The 19,316-nt window shown below is 36.3% G+C and overlaps 1 protein-coding gene across 1 annotated transcript in view; it reads right to left on the bottom strand.

Moving 5' to 3' along the window:
- Positions 1 to 19,316, bottom strand: part of ERC1 (ELKS/RAB6-interacting/CAST family member 1) — a 581,971-nt gene that overhangs the window by 320,394 nt on the left and 242,261 nt on the right. The window contains exon 15 of the mRNA XM_011967141.1: positions 9,683 to 9,818. Coding sequence (XP_011822531.1) covers positions 9,683 to 9,818 — 136 coding nt within the window. The remainder of the gene's footprint in view (positions 1 to 9,682; positions 9,819 to 19,316) is intronic.

Genomic DNA, 19,316 nt, shown 5'->3' with positions numbered 1-19,316 from the left:
TGCTATTTACCAACCTGCGAACCTTACTTTCATTGTTTTTCCACCAATGTCCTTTCTTTCTGGATTTTTTTTTTTTTCCTTAGGGTCTCACTCTGTCCTGTAGGCTGAAGTGCAGTGGTCCAAACAGGGCTCACTGCAACCTCAAACTCCTGGGCTCAAGTGATTCTCCCTCTTCAGTCTCCCAAGTAGCTGGGTCTATAGGTATACACCACTATACCCAGCCATCCCTCTTCAGCCTCCCAGTAGCTGGGACTACAGGTATGCACCACTATACCCAGCCAATTCTCTGTTCCCTTTCCTGAAATCTGCTTTAGTGCAAGATCCCACAATTCATTTAGTTGACATTTCCCCTCAAATCCATCTGTAACTGCTCAGTCTTTCCTTGTCTTTCATCGTCTTGACATATTTAAAGTGTACGGCTCAGTTATTTTGTAAAATGTCCCAGAATTTGCGTCTGTGTGGCATGTTCTCATTATTGGAATGAGGTTACACATTTTCAGAGAGAATAACACAGAAATGATACTGTGTCCCTCTCAGTGCCTTGTATCAAGGGGTTCGGGAGGTTCATGTCTCTGTATTACTGGTAATGTTAACTCTAAACGCTTTGTTAAGGTGGCCTGGTAGGTTTCTTCACTGAAACGTTACAGTCTTCTGTTAAAATAAACAAACACCTTGGGGAAAACATTTTGAGACTATGAAAGTCATGTTTAACCTCAAACTTTCACACACTAATTTTCACAACCATCAGTTTGTCTCATGGTGATTTTCTTTTGGTTTATTCCCATCTATACTTGTTAATTGAAATTCTTCTATGAGAAAGAGCCGTCTGTCCATATGCCATTTATTGATGTATTTGATTACTTGTTTATATCAGCATAAACTCATGGATATATATTTTATTCTACGATTAAAATACTATCGTTTTTTGCTCACACATTTCATTTCTTTTTTAAAACTGCCAGTCTCTTTTGTGTAGATTCACCACAATGAATTTAAGCACTCTCTTACCTATAGGCAATTAGGTTTTCAAAATTTTGCAATTAGGAATAATGTTGTAAGTCACCTTGTACATATGTATTTTTATATTTTTGGACATGTATATGCATATAAATCTAGACATGGGATAGCTGCCTCTAAAGATCTACACATGTATATCATATATAACCCCTATAAAAAAATCACTTTGAGGCCTGGTGCAGTGGCTCATGCCTATCATCCCAGCATCCTGGGAGGCAAAGGTGGGAGGATCACTTGAGGCCAGGAGTTCGAGACCAGCCTGGGCAACACAGTAAGACTCAGTCTCTGTTTAAAAAAAGAAAAAAAAATCACTTTGGGATCTTTAATAATATTTAAATGTAAATAGGCTTTTGAGACCAAAAACAGTGAAATAAGTTACTACAATTCACAGTAACTAACTGTCCAAAACACAAAGGTACAAATAGGATACAACTCAGTGGCAATGTGACATCATAAGGAAGAGTATTCCCATCGAAGGCCATGATAAATGACAAAAAGGTGTTTAGAATCTCTGGGATCCTCAGATTCTCTCAATTTTTTAGGTATCATTTTCATTCCACATGTAAGACAGTGTTTAATCTAATCAGAACATGATTAATGTGTTGAACCAAAAACAAACAAACAGCAAAGTAACCACTGACTTCCAAACTCACTTTCTGTCAAAAGGAATTACTCTTGGTACCATCTGAAGTATTCAAAGAATGGAAAATTGAAAAGAAATGAAGTTGTCTTTTCAGAAGACTTTCAATATAAATGTGGAATTCTGAATTAAATAAACACAGTGCAAGGACAATAAAGGTGTGGATGATACATACAACTAATACAAATGAATCTCACAAATCATAATCAACAAAAGAAGTGAAAAAGAATAAATACAATTCCATTTATTGAAGTACAAAATATATAAGGCAGGCGGACCACGAGGTCAGGAGATCGAGACTATCCTGGCTAACACGGTGAAACCCCGTCTCTACTAAAAATACAAAAAATTAGCCGGGCGAGGTGGTGGGTGCCTGTAGTCCCAGCTATTCGGGAGGCTGAGGCAGGAGAATGGCGTGAACCCAGAGGCGGAGCTTGCAGTGAGCCAAGATCGCGCCACTGCACCCCAGCCTGGGCGACAGAGCGAGACTCCGTCTCAAAACAAACAAACACATTAAGTACAGGGCCAGGTGTGCTGGCTCATGCCTGTAATCCCAGCACTTCTGGTGGCCGAGGCAGGCAGATCACATGATGACAGGACCAGCCTGGTCAACATGGTGAAACCCCATCTCTAATAAAAACACACAAAATTAGCCAGGCATAGTGGCACATGCCTGGAATCCCAGCTACTCGGGTGGCTGAGGCATGAGAATCACTTGAACCTGGTAGAAAGAGGCTGCAGTGAGCTGAGATCACACCACTGCATTCCTTCCTGGGTGACAGAGCAAGAACCTCTCTAAAAAGAAAAATAAAATAAAATAAAATAAACCAACAACCATTAAGTATAAAACACTTAATAAATATTTTAATCCCAGAATTATTATACTTAAGATAGAAATACTAAAATAATTCCTTCGAAAAACAGAAATAAGGTAGTAATGTTTCCCTTTACTTCTCCTATTTCATGAAAACATCAACAGATCACCTAAATAGCCAGAAATTTAAAACACAAAACACTGTGATAAAAATGTTTAAAAGAAGAAGACAGAATTAATTGCTATTCTACTATTCTATGAAACACCAAATATAACCAAAGTCATTCGATTACAACTTTGGTGTGACAAATATTAAATAGTTCTAGAGCACCAAGTCTTCTTTCACAGTAATACAGAATACTTGAATCACATGGTATGCTAACTTCAATCTGGAATTATGTGCCTGAGAATGATGTTAATGTGTATGTTATGTAAACTACTCACTCACCACAACGCTCCTAGCGTTATTTCACATCACATTAGCGTACGGTACCAGAAAACTATGTACCGGGGCAATATTATTTGGTACTATGGCACTGCCACTACAGAGTTTTAACTTAATAGCACTGGTCTTAGCTCTACATAGAAGAAAATATAAATATGGCCATACGTATTAGGTTTCCAAAGCTAATCATGAAAACTTCATCCACAGTAACACTCTGGGTAAAGAACTGGTGTTCAAAGTGTTTCTAAATGTGGTTTCAGACTCAGCACTATGTGCAGTGTGGGCCGAATAACTCTTTGCTGTGGGGGCTATCCAGCGAACTACAGGATATTTAGCAGCATCCCAGCACGCTGCTCACTAGGTGACAGCGCAGCGAACCACAGGATATTTAGCAGCATCCCAGCACGCTGCTCACTAGGTGACAGTGCAGCGAACTACAGGATATTTAGCAGCGTCCCAGCACTCTGCTCACTAGGTGACAGCAGCACCTCTCAAGTTGCAAACGTCCCCAGACAGTGCCAAATACTCCTTAGGGCCAAAATTGAGCCTTAATTGAGAACCACTGCTCGAAATGAAGTAACATGAGGCAAATTTCTCACAAAATTCTACTGGAAAAATTAAAAGTTCCCTCCTATGAAGTGAATGCCTCCTTTTATAGGAAAATTCTAGAATCTCTCACGTTTCATCACATCCCTACAGTAGCACCTCAGTATCTTCTGGGGATTGGTTCTAAAACTCCCCTGGAATATAAAAATCCACAGATGCTCAAGTCCCTGATATAAAATGTTATCGTATTTGCAGATAATCTATGCACATCTTCGTATATAATTTAAATCTCTTGATTTCTTCTCATATCCAATACAGTGTAAACACTATGTAAACAGCTGGTATATTATTTTGTTTATTTTTTATTGTTTTATTATTCTGTTTTATTGGTGGTTTTTTCCATAATATTGTCAATCCACCATTGGCTGAGTCCAAAAATGCAGAACCTATGGGTATGGAGGGCCCACTGTACCTGTTATGTTACTACTACCTAGTCCAGTCCTGTTAACATTTGCTCTTATAGAAGCTTTTACATGTGTCATCTCATTAATGCTCACAACCTTTAGAGACAGGAGCTCTGTAAGGAATTTGTCTCAGTTTTCATCCGGAGAAACATTATTTTATAGGCAAATACAAAAAAGAGCATTTGCTAATACTTTTTTCAACTATTTTATGCCTTGAAGTTTCATTTACTCTTTTCTTCTCTATGATTTACCAGAAATCTTTAATAATTTGGTTGTAATCTGGATATTAGCTTTCTTTAGAAAATATTTTATATTCCTTAAATCTTTAACATGATAAATAATAAACATAGATAGGAATAAAAAAAGGAATGAATTTAGTTCCTGGCTGCAGATGACTGAATAAATTACAAGTGATAATATTCTTTAAGTTATTTTAACAAACTAAAGAGACTCAAATGATATTTCAAAGCTTGTTGAAAAAACTGGTAAATTTACCTAGAAAAAAAGTTTGGAGATAAAGTTAATGATGTTGAAGATGACCTACTGACTTTGTAAACAAAGTGCAAAAGAAATGCAGAAAGGCTGGGTCCACGCCTGTAATCCCAGCACTTTGGGAGGCCAAGGCCGGTGGATGACCTGAGGTCAGGAGTTCAAGACCAGCCTGGTCAACATGGTGAAACCCCATCTCTACTAAAAATACAAAAAAATTAGCCAGGTGTGTAATCCCAGCTTCTTGGGAGGCTGAGGCAGAAGAATCACTTGAACCCAGGAGATGAAGGTTGCAGCGAGCTGAGATCACACCACTGCACTCCAGGCTTGGGGACAGGGCAAAAGAGACTCCGTTAAAAAAAAAAAAAAAAAAAAAAAAAATTGGATTAAAGACAAAACAATGAATCTAGAATGAAATGGAAACTTCTATGTGATTATCTAGCATATGATTAAGTAGATTTAAAAAAATTTTTTAAAGAATACCTATTTACTAAGTGCTACCAGGAGAACTGGGTATCAGGGTAAAGAAAGAGTACTTTAAATTTATGTTTTATAAGATATATAAAATAAACTCCACGTGCATTAAAGCAATGAACACTTACAAGAAACAAACACATACACACAGCTAAAGAACTCAAAGAAACTAGTAAGTTTAACTGTGTTGCAAATGGGAGATTAAGTGAAGAAACAGCCTAGAAAGGACAAGGTAAGCAATTTAAAAGATTTTTTTTGAAAAGAGGTTTAAACAACACAATCTAATAAATTTCAAAAGAAAGATGACTGAAAGAGAAAAAATACGCAACAATCATCATTCCTCAATGTCATTTATAACATAGCAATCCAAAGTAGGTGATATGCAAAGATCTTCATGATAGGTAGCAAATGTAATTAAAATGTGACACGGAAATTTCAGATAATAAATCATTACATGTGAAAAACGGACAGTGTCACTGAATAAATGAAATATGACAACTTGAAGACGCCATTATATATGTGTAAAATGAGCAGAAAATTAAATAGAACCGAAGTGGCTATGGGGAAAACAGAACGCCTGCAAACTGCTGGGGGTTCTCTAAATTAGCTCATCTTTGGTAACAGAAATTTAAGAAAAGCTACAACACTTCATATACTTTAAGTTTGCTCTGAGAAATCACCAACGGAAATCACCAAATTGGGTACAATTCATCTGTACAAATTTGCTCTGTGAAAACTGAAAATTAGGTAATGTCCAGAAAAAGAGGAACGTGTGTAAAGCTACTGAACTCTGGAGTCAACTGAAAATAACAAGTACAAGCATCAACATGAAACATACAACTCATGGAAATGCTTAAACGATAAAAAGTTTTTAAAAAGCAAAATACAAAAGAGTGTATATATGTATTAGTATTACAAGTAAGTAAAATTAAAGTTTAAAAGAAAATGTAGCAGGATGTAAACAATAAATATTATGGATTATTTTTCTAGTACGTTAATTAAAAGTTATAATTTTTAAACAAAAGCCAAGGTATATGACCTTCAGTTTAAAAACAGAAGAAACCAACTCCATGAAATTCAAGCAAAGATATGAAAAAAGAAGTTACTTGGAAAATATAGGAAATATTTCTCAAGTAAAGGGAAAACACAAATAAGGAGTTTGGCTAAGAAATGAAGCCAGAGTCAAAGGCTCCATTCCAGGGCTATGTAAATATGGTTAAAAAGCTAGTTCAGAACTGAAAGGCACACTAAAGTCTAAGGAGTGAAGTCTTATCTCTCTTAAGACTCATTTTAGAGATATGAAAGTTTCAAGTGGTTAAGTGATATCTTTCTTTTTCAGCATTTTATTAGGGACAATTTCAAACATGCAAAAGTATAGGGAAGATAATATCATAAACCCCATGTCACCGTCACTCAGCTTCAATAACCTATCAAAAAATGGCCAACGCTTCCCCTACTACCACTGGAATTTTAAAAAGCAAATCCCAGTGTTAGGGCACTGGTGCCCCAGCAATCTCCAAAGTACTTTTAGAGTCTCATCATGAAGTTGCCAGATTTAAAAACACTTTGTTTTAAACAACTTACTCATCAGTCTTGCTTATGCTCCAACTGTCTGTCCTAGGCCAATGACAGCCCCTTCATTCTTGCTCCTGTGTCCATCCTTACATGACCCCAGCAGTCTTTGACAGGTTCTCAATTTTTCGTATCACATGATGCTATAGGGCAGTGATTTTTCAAAATGTGGTTCCTCATCCAGGAATGTTATCGTCACCCAGGAACTTATTAGAAATGCAAATTCCCGGGGCTTTCCCCAAACTTACTGAATCAAAACCCCTAGGGATAGGAGACAGCAATCTATAACAGCCCTCCATGGAACTTCAATGCACACACGTTTGAGAACTACTAATTTAGGTTTATCCCGTACATTTCTTGCTCTAATCCTGGAATGAGTAATTTCTCTAAGAATTCCTAACTTCTTTTATTTTTATTTAATTTATTTCAGAGACAGGGTTTTGTCCTGTCACATATGCTGGAGTACAGTGGCACAATCATAGCTCACTGCAACCCTGAACTCCTCGGATAAAGCAATTCTCCAGCCTCAGCCTCTAAAGTAGCTCAGACCGTACAGGTACACCATCCTGCCAGGCTAATTTCTTAAATTTTTTTAGAGACAGGGTCTCACTATGTTGCTAAGGTTGGTCTTGAACTCCTAGTCTCAAGTGATCCTCCGTCCCTCACCTCCAGAGTCGCTAGGATTAGCATAAGCCACAATGCCCGGCTGTATTTCTTAATTATGTTGTTGTAAATGACAATCCAGTGGTAGGGAGTACCCCTAATACCCAGATTGTGATCTCTAAATATGATTAACGGGGCCAGGCACAGTGGCTCACGTCCATAATCCTAGCACTTTGGGAGGCTGACGCAGGAGGTTTGTGTGGAGCCAGGAGTTGGAGAACAGCCTAAGGCAACATAGTGAGACCTGGTCTCTACAAAAAATTTAAAAATTACGGGTCTGCAGTCCCAGCTACTCGGCAGGCTGAGACACGAGGATCACACAACTGCCCTCCAGCCTAGGTGACAGAGTGAGACTGTCTGTAAAATAAGTAAATAAATAAATAAACAAACAGAAATATACTTAAGTAACTGAGTAGTTAGTAAAAGAACTGAGATCAGATCCTAAGTATCCTAACTTGTAGTCCAGTGCTCTTTTCACGGTATTTGAATGAATTACATCTCTGTGTAACTTGCACATGGCCATCAGTTATCTTTTTCGTAACTTTGATACTTATCATTTACTTAGACAATTTGGGGAAGTCAGTCATCCACTCTAAATTAGTTTTCCTTATATGTAAAATATAAATAATATAATCTATCTTATTTATCTTTTAGTTTATATAAAAAGGAAACAAGAGATTACATATGAAAGCACTTTTGGTGTTAAAACAACTGACAGAAGATTAGAAGAGTATTTTTGGTTCATAAAGACAGATTGCTAAGAGAAAACATTAAATGATGAGAGGGGAAGATAATGAAACAGTTAAGGCGTTAACATAAAGAGGGGCTTGCCTTATCATAAAATAAATATTTTCTACAATTAAACAACAATGTGGCCATAGTTCAAGAATGAAGGTTAAACTGAAATCCTAGAAACAGACTAATCATCAATTTCATAAAATATAAAGACATCAATTCAAGTTTGTGAGCAATGAAATAATTCCCTATAAACATTCTAGTGAAGTTGTTAGCAATAAAGAAAAAATATCCTCACCACACAAATACCATAAAATGAATTAAAAAGTAAAGGTAAAAATACGAAAGCACAGAACAACTTACAAGTATTTATGTGTAAACACATACTCTCAAAATGGGGATGAACTAAGCAGAACATTTATGGGAGGAAAAGCTAACAATGGAAGAGAGATTTAAATTACATTAACAAACAAAAGAAAATTCAACACTTGAAAAAACAATGTCACTGGTAATCACAGAAATGTAAATTGACACAAAATGAAATATTTTCCACTCATCAGATTTGTATTTTGTTAACAAAAAAGCAGGAATAACAGAAAGAGGAGAAAACCGCCAATATTAACTTATGGGCAAGGATGAGGAAAAACTGGCGTGCTGCTTTTTTCAAAATTTGGTGCATTTGAGGAAATTTTAGACTTTTTCTATAAATATAATCAGTAAAAGTTACATAAAAGAGGAATGAGAAAAATAAAAAGTAGAGTCTTCTTCACATGTTAAATCAATTTGTTATAAAGCCTCAAAATGGCTTCTGCATAGTAACTCCTCCGAATCTCTCCAGTAAAGATTGTAATTGTGGCACATACACAGTATCAGACCCAATCAGAAACTGTTAACTACAGAAAAACCATCTGGCAGTGGCTTAGACCCAGCATGAGTTTCAGAGACTCCAGCGCGTTTACGGTATTCTTCCCTATAATCTACACCTTCATTCTGAAGCATTATGATCAAGACAAAGAGGACAGTCCACAGATTCAGGGAGTCCCAGTTAAAATCATGGCTGAGCCATTCGGAAGTTGTGTGCGTTTATGTACGTAACGCAATGTCTCTGAATCTATTTTCCCCGGTGCAAAATGTATACAATACCACCTGCTCCACTTGGATTACTGTGAAGGTTAGAACAAAACCAATGACCAGAGCCTAGTTTCAAATACTGAGGACCTAACTGGCACTTATGATGTGGTAGCTGCTACTGCTGTTATTGAGCCTGGTTTACTTAATCTGTGAATAATCAGGTTTAGGCATCAATGATCACTCCACTGAAGTGAAAAAATACAGTTTATATGTCACATTCTGTATGACTGTAAAATATTCTTGCTAAATTGAATATTTAAAAAGAGGAAAGGAAGGAAAGATAGAGGGAGGTTGGAAGGAAAAGAGGAAGAATGGAAAAAAGGAAGAAAGACACAAACTAAGATTAGCAATCCATTGTACTGGACGGAACTGGCAGAGAAGTACACTGATAACCCTGAAGCCTAATATAACCCACTCATTAAACTGTCATTGAACTTACCAATTACGTGTCATCAACTTGAAGCAAGATGAACTTTCTCCTATGCTGAGGTGTCCTCATAAAGCTGTGGAATAAAACTTGCATTTTCTATTTAAAGCCATTCCTTCATTGCTAAACAGTTGGTCTGAGAGGAAGGCAGCAAGCAGGGTTAGAAAGAGAAAAAAGAGGAGGATAAAGATGAAGAGGAAAACAACATGCGATTATGGATCAAATCTCTTCACCCCATCCTTTCCGGTTCTCCTTGTGTTCTAACCTGGAGCTGCTGAGAGCTGTCGTTGAGGTTGTCCTCCCGTCGCCGAGCCTCCTCCAGCATTTGTGCACTCTTCTTTTTTTCCACCTGTTCCTTGTGCTTCAGATTTGCTACCTTCTTATTCTGGTCTTTCACTTGCCTAATGACAGAAGGAGAAGAATCAAGCTTTGCATACGCATGCATAGAAACAATATGTTTATTTAGAGACTTACACCAGTGACAATAAGGAGTCGTTGAAAACCAACAAATAAATATATACTGTAAAATTTTTCCACAATTCCAAATTCTTTCCTGTCAATGGTAGCACATTTGTTTTCAAAAATAAGTTTTCCCATAAAGAACATGTATTTCAGCATGTACTCTATGAAGAACAATGAAATAATAAAACAAAAGAAAGGCATGGGATAATCTGAAATGACTAAAAAGAAACCAAGTCAGAGATTTTGGAAACAGGGAAGCAGTCTCCTGACATCGATGCACGGAAATGTTAGAATGGCTGATAGAAAAAGAAAGTTTTGTAAAACAACTCCAATGTTACCATTATTAATGTTAGAATGGCTGACAGAAAAAGAAAGTTTTGTAAAACAACTCCAATGTTACCATTATTAATGTTAGAATGGCTGACAGAAAAAGAAAGTTTTGTAAAACAACTCTAATGTTACCATTATTAATGTTAGAATGGCTGATAGAAAAAGAAAGTTTTGTAAAACAACTCTAATGTTACCATTATTAATGTTAGAATGGCTGATAGAAAAAGAAAGTTTTGTAAAACAACTCTAATGTTACCATTATTAAACATTTCAAACATGCAATACACTGTATATAATGTAGATGTAGATGAAAATAACGACATAAAAATCTAGAAACCTAGCTTAAGAAATGGAACATTATATTCACTTCTGAAGCTCCCTGTTGTGCCTCTCTCTACTATTGGTCTATCCTCCATTAATAACAACCTATATCTCGACATTTATGTTTAAAATCCCCTTGCTTTTATTATTGTTTTGCTACATATATATATATGAGCTGTTCATTTATAGCTTACATGTTTTTGAGCTTTATAAAGATAAATAATTATTCCTTTTTCTTTTTAGTACAGAATGATATTCAGTATTATTCCCTTTCAATAGGTTTCGAGACTTAGACCATTCAGAGTGTAATGTATCTTTTAATCCTCTCCACTTTCACTGAGGTGTGAAATAATACATGGCAATTATTTTAATCCACTCCCCCAAAGATCACAACTGGGTTGTTTCCATTTTCTTGCTATTTTAAATAACGCTGCTAGGTGCACTCTGATTTACCTGCGCAAGGAGATCTCTAAGGTATAGGCCTAGGAACTAAATTGCTAGGAAATACAGTAGGTACACCTTATTTTATTTTCCAAGAAGCTATATTAATTTATACTCTTGCTAGCTGTGCTTAACAGTGGCCATTATAACTCTTCACATCCATTAACACATGGTACTTTCTAAATGTTTCCAATCGGGTATAAAAAAAAATAGTACTTCATTATACTTTTAAAATGCATGTCAAATGCATTTAACCACCTTGGCTGAATATTTTATACAGTTTTTGGTCATTCCTGTTTCCACTTTTGTGAAATAGTTATTTGTGTCTTTTGTACATTTTTAAAATTAAGGTATCTTTTTCTTAATGACTTGTAGGTATTCTTTATACATTATAGATAATAATACTTTATCCGTCCGTTATATGTTATATAAGTATTTTCTTCTAGTCTATGATATCTTTACATCTTTTCATTGATAGAATTCAATTTTTTTTTTTTTGAGATGGGCTCTCAGTCGCTAAGGCTAGTGTGCAGTGGCACAATCTCAGCTCACTGCAGCCTTGACCTCCCAGGCTCAGGTGATTCTCCCACCTCAGCCTCCTGAATAGCTGGAATTACACACACGTGCCACCACACCCCGCTAATTTTTAGTAGAGACGAGGTTTCGCTATGTTGCCTATGCTGGTCTTGAACTCCTGGACTCAAGCAATCCACTGGCTTCCACCTCCAAGTGCTGGGATTACAGACATGAGTCACCATGTCCAGCTTAAAATTTTTAATTGTTTCAAATGTATCAACCTTCTCCTTTACAATATACAATTCTGTGACATTTCCACACAATCTTGTCCATCCCAAGTTCATAAAGATATTCCCCTAAAACGTCGTTAACTTTGTCTTTCACGTTGTAGTCATTAATCCATCTGGAAACCGACGTTGTATATATTATGAGGTAAGAACATACTTCTATTTTGAGGGGTCTGGTATAAGATAAGAATAAAATTTCTTTCTTTTACAAGTATTTAGAATGAATTTTCCCAGGAATATTTACATGCATTGCCATGTACAAAGTTTCTATATACATGTGTACCTGTTTTGTGGCTATGTTTGTATATTTCTGTGCCAGATCTATACCACCTTAATTACTATACCTTTACAAGAAGTAATTAGTAAGGCAAGGCTCCCTACCTTTTCCTTCTTCAAACCTGTCTTCGCTATTCTTGGTGCTTTATGCTTCTCATAGAAATTTCAGAACTAGCCAGTCAAGTTCCACCAAACCAACCAACCAAACCAACCAACCAACCACAACAACAAAAAACCCAACAGCAGCCTCTGGGATTTTGATTCCAATTACACTGAAGCAATATCAGTTTGGGGAAAACTTCATGCTTTTGGATCTTTCAATTCATTAACATACTACAGATGCTCCTCAACTTACCATTGGGCTATATCCCAATAAACCCACCGTAAGTTGAAAATATCCTAAATTCAAAATGCATTTAAAGCACCTAATCTGGAAAATATCAGTTGTTTACTCTCTGGTTGTGTGACTAACTGGGATCTGTGGCTCACTACCACTGCCCAGCATCACAAGACAGTATCATACTACATACCACAGAAAAAGATCAAAATTCAAAGTATGGTTTTACTGAATGTGTATCACTTTTGCATTATTGTTAAGTCGAAAACTTGTCAGTGTGTTTATCTATTTCTTTAGGTCTCCTTAAAAGGCGTCTAACAAAGCGTTATATTTTCCTCCATGAAAGATGTGTATATATTTTATTCCTATGTACATTATACGTTTTGCCATCATTTAAAATTCCAGACATCATGTCATTACATCCTTATACATGATTCCTTATGCATCTCCAAAAAAGAGCACTTCTCAACAATGTAAACTGTAACAAAATTAACTAATTTCTCGATATCGATATAGCCCATATTCAAATTTCCCCATTCGTATCAAAGTTTAGTTTTTACAGCTACTTTATTTGAATCAAAATACAAAAGTGCCCATACTTTGTACTTATTTGTTAGATCCTTTCATCCCCTACTAATCTAGAGAAAGTCTCTTACCTCCTCCAATGTACACTTTTTGAATGCCAGTGATTTTTTTTAAAGGAAATCCATTATTCCATACAATGACTCACATTCTGGATTGTATGTTTGCTTCTTCTTGATAAAATTCAACTTGTTTCTCTATATCTCTTGCTTTTTGTTTGTGCTGATACTGAATATTAGCTTTACAGACTTGAATATATTCAATTTTCATTTTTAGGTAAAAATAATAATTAATGGTGTTGTGTAACTGACATTGCCTCACATCTGAGAGCATATAATATAATGTCTGGTTTTCTAGCTCTTTTTTTTTTTTGAGACAAGGTCTCAATCTGTTGCCCAGGCTGGAGTGCAAAGGTGCAATGTTGGCTCACTGCAACCTCCACTCTCAGGTTCAAGCCATTCTGGTGCTTCGGCCTCCCAAGTAGCTGGGATTATAGACAAGCAACACCACGCCTGGCTAATTTTTGTATTTTTAGTAGAGAACGGGTTTCACCATGTGGGCCAAGCTGGTCTCAAACTCCTGGCCTCAAGTGACCCACCCGCCTTGGCCTCCCAAAGTGCTGGGATTACAGGCATAAGCCACTGTGCCTGGTCCTTGGTTTTCTCACTCTTAAAGAGGCTAAGATTAACCAGTGCGTCAAGGCAGTGACAGCCTAGTCTCTTCTGTGTGTAGAGTTCACCTTTTCTCAACCTTCCACCTAATGACTCGATGCGCTAATGAACTTTTCCCAAATAAATCATTTTAATAACTTTTTAAAATTACATTTTCTAGTGGCTTTTTGCTGGCATATAAATAGGAATATGATTCCCATATATGGGTATTATATCTAGAAAACCTGTTAAATGCTCTTGCTAATTCTAATTATTTTTCTACAGATTTTTTTTCAGTTTTCTATATATTCGGTTTACAATTATATAATACATCACCAGAGTAAACCAATAAAGTCCTTATGACTGATCACAAAGGAATGGAGATTCATGAAATGACTGATAGAATTAAAGATTATCATCCTAAAGAGCCTCAATGAGATTCAAGAGAACCCAGAAACAAAAATCAGGAAACTCAACAAAAATCAGGAAAACAATACATGAACAAAACAAATAGTTTAATAAAGGAATAGAAACTCTAAAAGAACCAAACAGAAATCCTGAAACTGAAGAATACACTGACAACTAAAAAAAAAATTAATAGCTTCAACAGGAAACCCAGTTATGCAGAAGCATCACTGACCTCAAACACACATTGTTTAAAATTATCCAGAGAAACTAAAGAGAAAAATGAATTAAAAATGACAAAAGCATACAGAAACTATGATGCAGCATCAAATGAATGAATATGTGCATTATCAAGGTCCCAAAAGGAGAACAGAAGAAATATCTAGCTTACTTAAATGAATGTTTGTTCCCTGAGAACTTCTCAAATCTTGAAAGAAATATGGACATCTAGATTCATGAAGCTCAAAAGCTCAAGTCAAAGAAAATTACACTGAAACACATCATAATTGAATTCTGAAAAATCAAAGGCAAAGAGGAAATTTTGAAAGCAGCAGGAGAAAAGCAACCTATATAATACAAGGAAACCCCCAACACACACACACACACCCCACCATCACCACCATCAATAAGGCAATCAGTGCATTTCTCAGCCGAAACCTTGCAGATCAGGAGGGAATGAGATGATATAGTCAAAGTGCTAATAGATAAAAAATTGCCAGCCAAGAATATTATACATAAGAAAGTTGTTGCTGGGTGCAGTGGCTCACGCCTGTAATCCCAGCACTTTAGGAGGCCGAAGTGGGTGGATCACAAGGTCAGGATATCGAGATCATCCTGGCTAACACAGTGAAACCCCATCTCTACTAAACTACAAAAAATTAGCCGGGCGTGGTGGCACGCACCTGTAGTCCCAGCTACTGGGGAGGCTGAGGCAGGAGAATCGCTGGAATACAGGAGGTGGAGATTGCAGTGAGCTGAGAACACGCCACTGCACTCCTGCCTGGGCAACAGAGCGAGACTCCGTCTCAAAAGAAAAAAAAAATTGCCTTACTTCTCTGAGAAACAAATAATACAATGTCAAGGAGTCAGAGGTGCCATCAGATGGGAAAAAAAAAAAACAACAAAAGTTGTCCTTCAGAAAAAAAGATGAGATAAAGATATTTCCAGACAGACAAAAGCTGAGGGAGTTCATCGCACTAGACCCGCCTTATAAGAAATGCTAAAGGGAGTTCTTTGAGTTGAAACTAAAGGACAGTAAATAAAAACATGAAAACACATTAAAGTATAAAACTCACTGGTAAAAATAAATATACAGTCAAATTCAGAATACTGTAATGCTGTAATCGAGGTACATAAATCAATTTTAACTAGTATAAAAGTTAAAAGACAAAATTATAAAAATAACTACAGCTACAATAATTTGTCAATGGATACACAAATATAAAAAGATGTAAAGTGTGACATCAATAGCATAAACTATGAAAGAGGGAGAAGTAAAATTGTAGAATTTTTGTAGGTAATTATAGTTATTATAACCTTAAAACAGCCTGTTATAAGATGTCTTATGTAACCCTCATGGTAACCACAAAGAAAACTAACCTCCAGTAACATATAAAAGATAGAAAGGAATTAATCATACCATTACAAAAAAAAATCATCAAATCACAAAGGAAGGCGGCAAGAGAGAAAGGAACAAAGGACCTACCAAACAGAGAACAACGAAATGGCCTTAACTATCAATAATTACTTTAAATGGATTAAATTCTCCAATCAAAAGATAGAGAGTGACTAACAGATTTTTTTTAAGTATCCAACAATATGTTGCCTACAAGAGACTCACTTTAGCTGTAAGGACACACACAGGCTGAAAATAAAAGGATAGAAGAAGATATTCCACGGAAATGGTAATCAAAAAAGAATCGAAATGGGCTTACTTATATCAGACACAATACACTTTCAGTCTCAAGAGACAAAGAAGGTTATCAGACAGCAATAAACGGGTCAATTCATCAAGAGAATATTACAGTTGTAAATGTATTAGTATATCTGCACCCCACCTTAGAGCACCTAAAAATATAAAGCAAATACTAACAGAACTGAAGGGAGAAACAGACAGCAATACAGTAACAAGAGAGGACTTTACTACCCCACTTCTAACAATGGAAAAAATAGAAAAAAGAACAAACTAAGCCCAAAGTTAGCTAAAGGAAGGAAATAATAAAGAGAAGAAATAAATGAGAGACCAGAAAGAAAATTTTTAAAAATCAACATAATAGTTGTTTGTCAAAAGATAATCAAAACTGACAAACTTCGAGCTAGAATAACTAAGAAAGAGAATTCAAATGAAGAAAATCAGACATGAAAGAGAAGACATTACAACTGATCCACAGGAATACAAGGAGAATATTATGAAAATTAATACACCAACAACTTGGATAACCAAGAAGAAATAGATAAATTTCTAGAAACATGTACCCTAACAAGACTGAAACACTAAAATAAACAAAAAAAAATCAAGACTTTTTTTAAAAGAGATTCAATCTTGCTTTGTTGTCCAGGCTGGAGCACAGTGGCACCATCATAGCTCATCAAAATTCCGGGGTCAAGGGATCCTCCCGCCTCAGTCTCTCAAGTTGCTACAACTACAGGCATGCACCACTGCAACTAGTTAATTTTTTATTTTTTGTAGAGATGAGGTCTTGCTATGTTGCTCAGTCTAGTCTCCAACTCCTGCCTCAAGTGATCTTCCCACCTTGGCTTCCCAAAGTGCTGGGATTACAGGTATAAGCCACTGTACCTGGACAAGTGAAGAAATATTAATAGCTGAACAGACCAAAAACAAGTAAGAAGACTAAAGCGTAGTCAAAAACCTCCCAACAAAGAAAAGCTGAGGACCAGATGGCTTCAGGGGTGATTTCCACCAAACACCTGAGCACAAATTAGTATCAATTCTTCTCAAATTCATCCAAAGAATTACAGAGGCAGGAACACTTCCAAACTCATTTTAAAAGCCCAGTATTGCCCTTATACCAAGGCCAGATAAGGATACTATAAGAAAAGAAAATTACAGGTCAATATTCCCGATGAAACTAGATGCAAAAGTTTCATCAAAATACTAGGAAACTGAATTCAACAGCACATTAAAAGGATCATTCACTATAATCAAGTGGTATTTGCAAGGATAGTTCAAAATATACAAATTAATAAATGTCATATACCAAACTAACAGAATGAAGGATAAAAATCACACAATCATCTGAAAAAGTATTTGACAAAATTAAATATCCTTTCATGACAAAGACTCTCAATAAATTAGGTAAAGGAGGAATGTACCTCAACACAACAATAAAGGCCATATATGATCAGTCCACAGCCAATATACCTAATGGTGAAAAGTTCAAAGCTTTTCCCCTAACATCAGGAACAAGAAAAGGGAGTCTACTCTCACCACCTCTCTTTAACAGAATGTTCCAAGTCCTAGTCAATTAGGCAAGAAAAAGAACTAAATGGCACACCAATTGAAAAAGACAAAAGATAACAAGTATTGGCAAGGATGTGGAGAAAAGAGAATCCTGATACACTATTGGTGGGAATGTAAACTGGTACAGCCATTATGGAAAACAGTAAGAAGGTTCCTCTAAACATTAAAAACAGAACTACCGTGTGACTCAGGAATGTCACTTCTGCTACATATCAAAAACACTGAAATCAGGATCTCAAGAAAGACATCAGCACTCCCATGATCACTGCAGTATTAGTCACGATAGCCAAACTGTGAAAACAACGTAAGTGTGCATCGGATGAATGGATAAAGAAAATGTGGCATATATAATCAAATGGAATATTTATCAGCCTTAAAACAAAAAGGAGGCCAGGCACTGTGGCTCATGCCTGTAATCCCAGCACTTTGGGAAGCCGAGGCGGGTGGATCACTTGAGGCCAGAAGTTTGAGGCCAGCCTGGCCAACATGGCGAAACCCCATCTCTACTAAAAATAGGAAAATTAGCCAGGCACGGTGGTACACACCAGCAATCCCAGCTACTCAAGAGTTGAGGCACAAAAATTGCTTGAGCTCGGGAGGCAGAGGTTGCAGTGAGCCGAGATTGCGCAGTTGCACTCCAGCCTGGGTGACAAAGTGAGACTGTTTTGAAACAACAAAAGGGAAATACGGCCACTTGTGACATGAATGAACCTAAAAACGTCAAACTCACAGAACTCACACAGAGTAGAATGGTGGTTTCTAGAGGGCTGGGAAAGGGGGAGATAATGGAAGGTGTTTGTCAAAAGGCACAAACCTTCAGTTACATAAGATGAGTAAGTTCTGAAGATTCAGTGTGTAGCATGGTAGTCTATAATTAATAATACGGTACAGTACACTTGAAATTTGCTAAGAGCAGGTCTTAAGGGTTTTAACGACAGACAAAAAAAGTCTAACTATGTGAGGTGATGGATGTGTTAATTAGCTTGATTGCGGTAATCCTTCACAATGTATACATGTATCAAATCATGTTGTACACCTTACTCAAATGCACACTACAATTTATAATTCAATAAAGCTGGGAAAAATTATTAAAGATAAAATCATGAATTAATGACACAGGTGATAAGATAAAAATTCATTCTCCGTTGAAAATGCACACTAAGAAGTCACATTTCGGATCTCCACTTTTGGCCATCTTCAATATCTACAGAAGAATTCAGCCACAGACAATATAATAAAATCAGCTATCACTAGAGAAAATAAAAAGAAAAACAATGTTTATATTTATGCTCCTTACTCCTGGCATTAGAAAAGACAAAGAAATGGAGCAAAATTCTGTTTTTATGAATCAAATTGCTTTTTCTCAAAATTAAGTTCTCATAACATTCATTTACTAGATGCAAAAATTTTGCTCTGCTTTAAGAGAGAGAAAAAAATTTAAATGGTGCAGAAATTCCTTTCACCTTGCATTTGTATATTATTCCACATGGTGCTGGCAACCCTTAATGCCAGTAGCAGTGGCCTGGTTATTTGGGGCATTATGACACATGGAATAAATAACTGAGTTAAAACTACTAGACTATGTTTTGGTTAGAAGGCAGATATTTAATCCAATCAAAGCCAATTTCATTCCTCAGTACTTTTCATCACAATTATATAGAAAAGTGATTTTAAAAATCCTACTTTACCTACAAATCACCAAACTAGGTTATAGTGTTTTTAGTCATGTTTCAGAAAAAACCAATTCAAGAAATTCATTGCCCTCATCCTATCCAATCAACCACTGTGTGTGTGTGTGTGTGTGTGTGTGT

The sequence above is a fragment of the Mandrillus leucophaeus genome, unplaced genomic scaffold (assembly GCF_000951045.1).
Source record: "Mandrillus leucophaeus isolate KB7577 unplaced genomic scaffold, Mleu.le_1.0 Scaffold79, whole genome shotgun sequence".
NCBI lineage: Eukaryota > Metazoa > Chordata > Mammalia > Primates > Cercopithecidae > Mandrillus > Mandrillus leucophaeus.
This window is presented reverse-complemented; position numbering and strand designations above follow the sequence as displayed.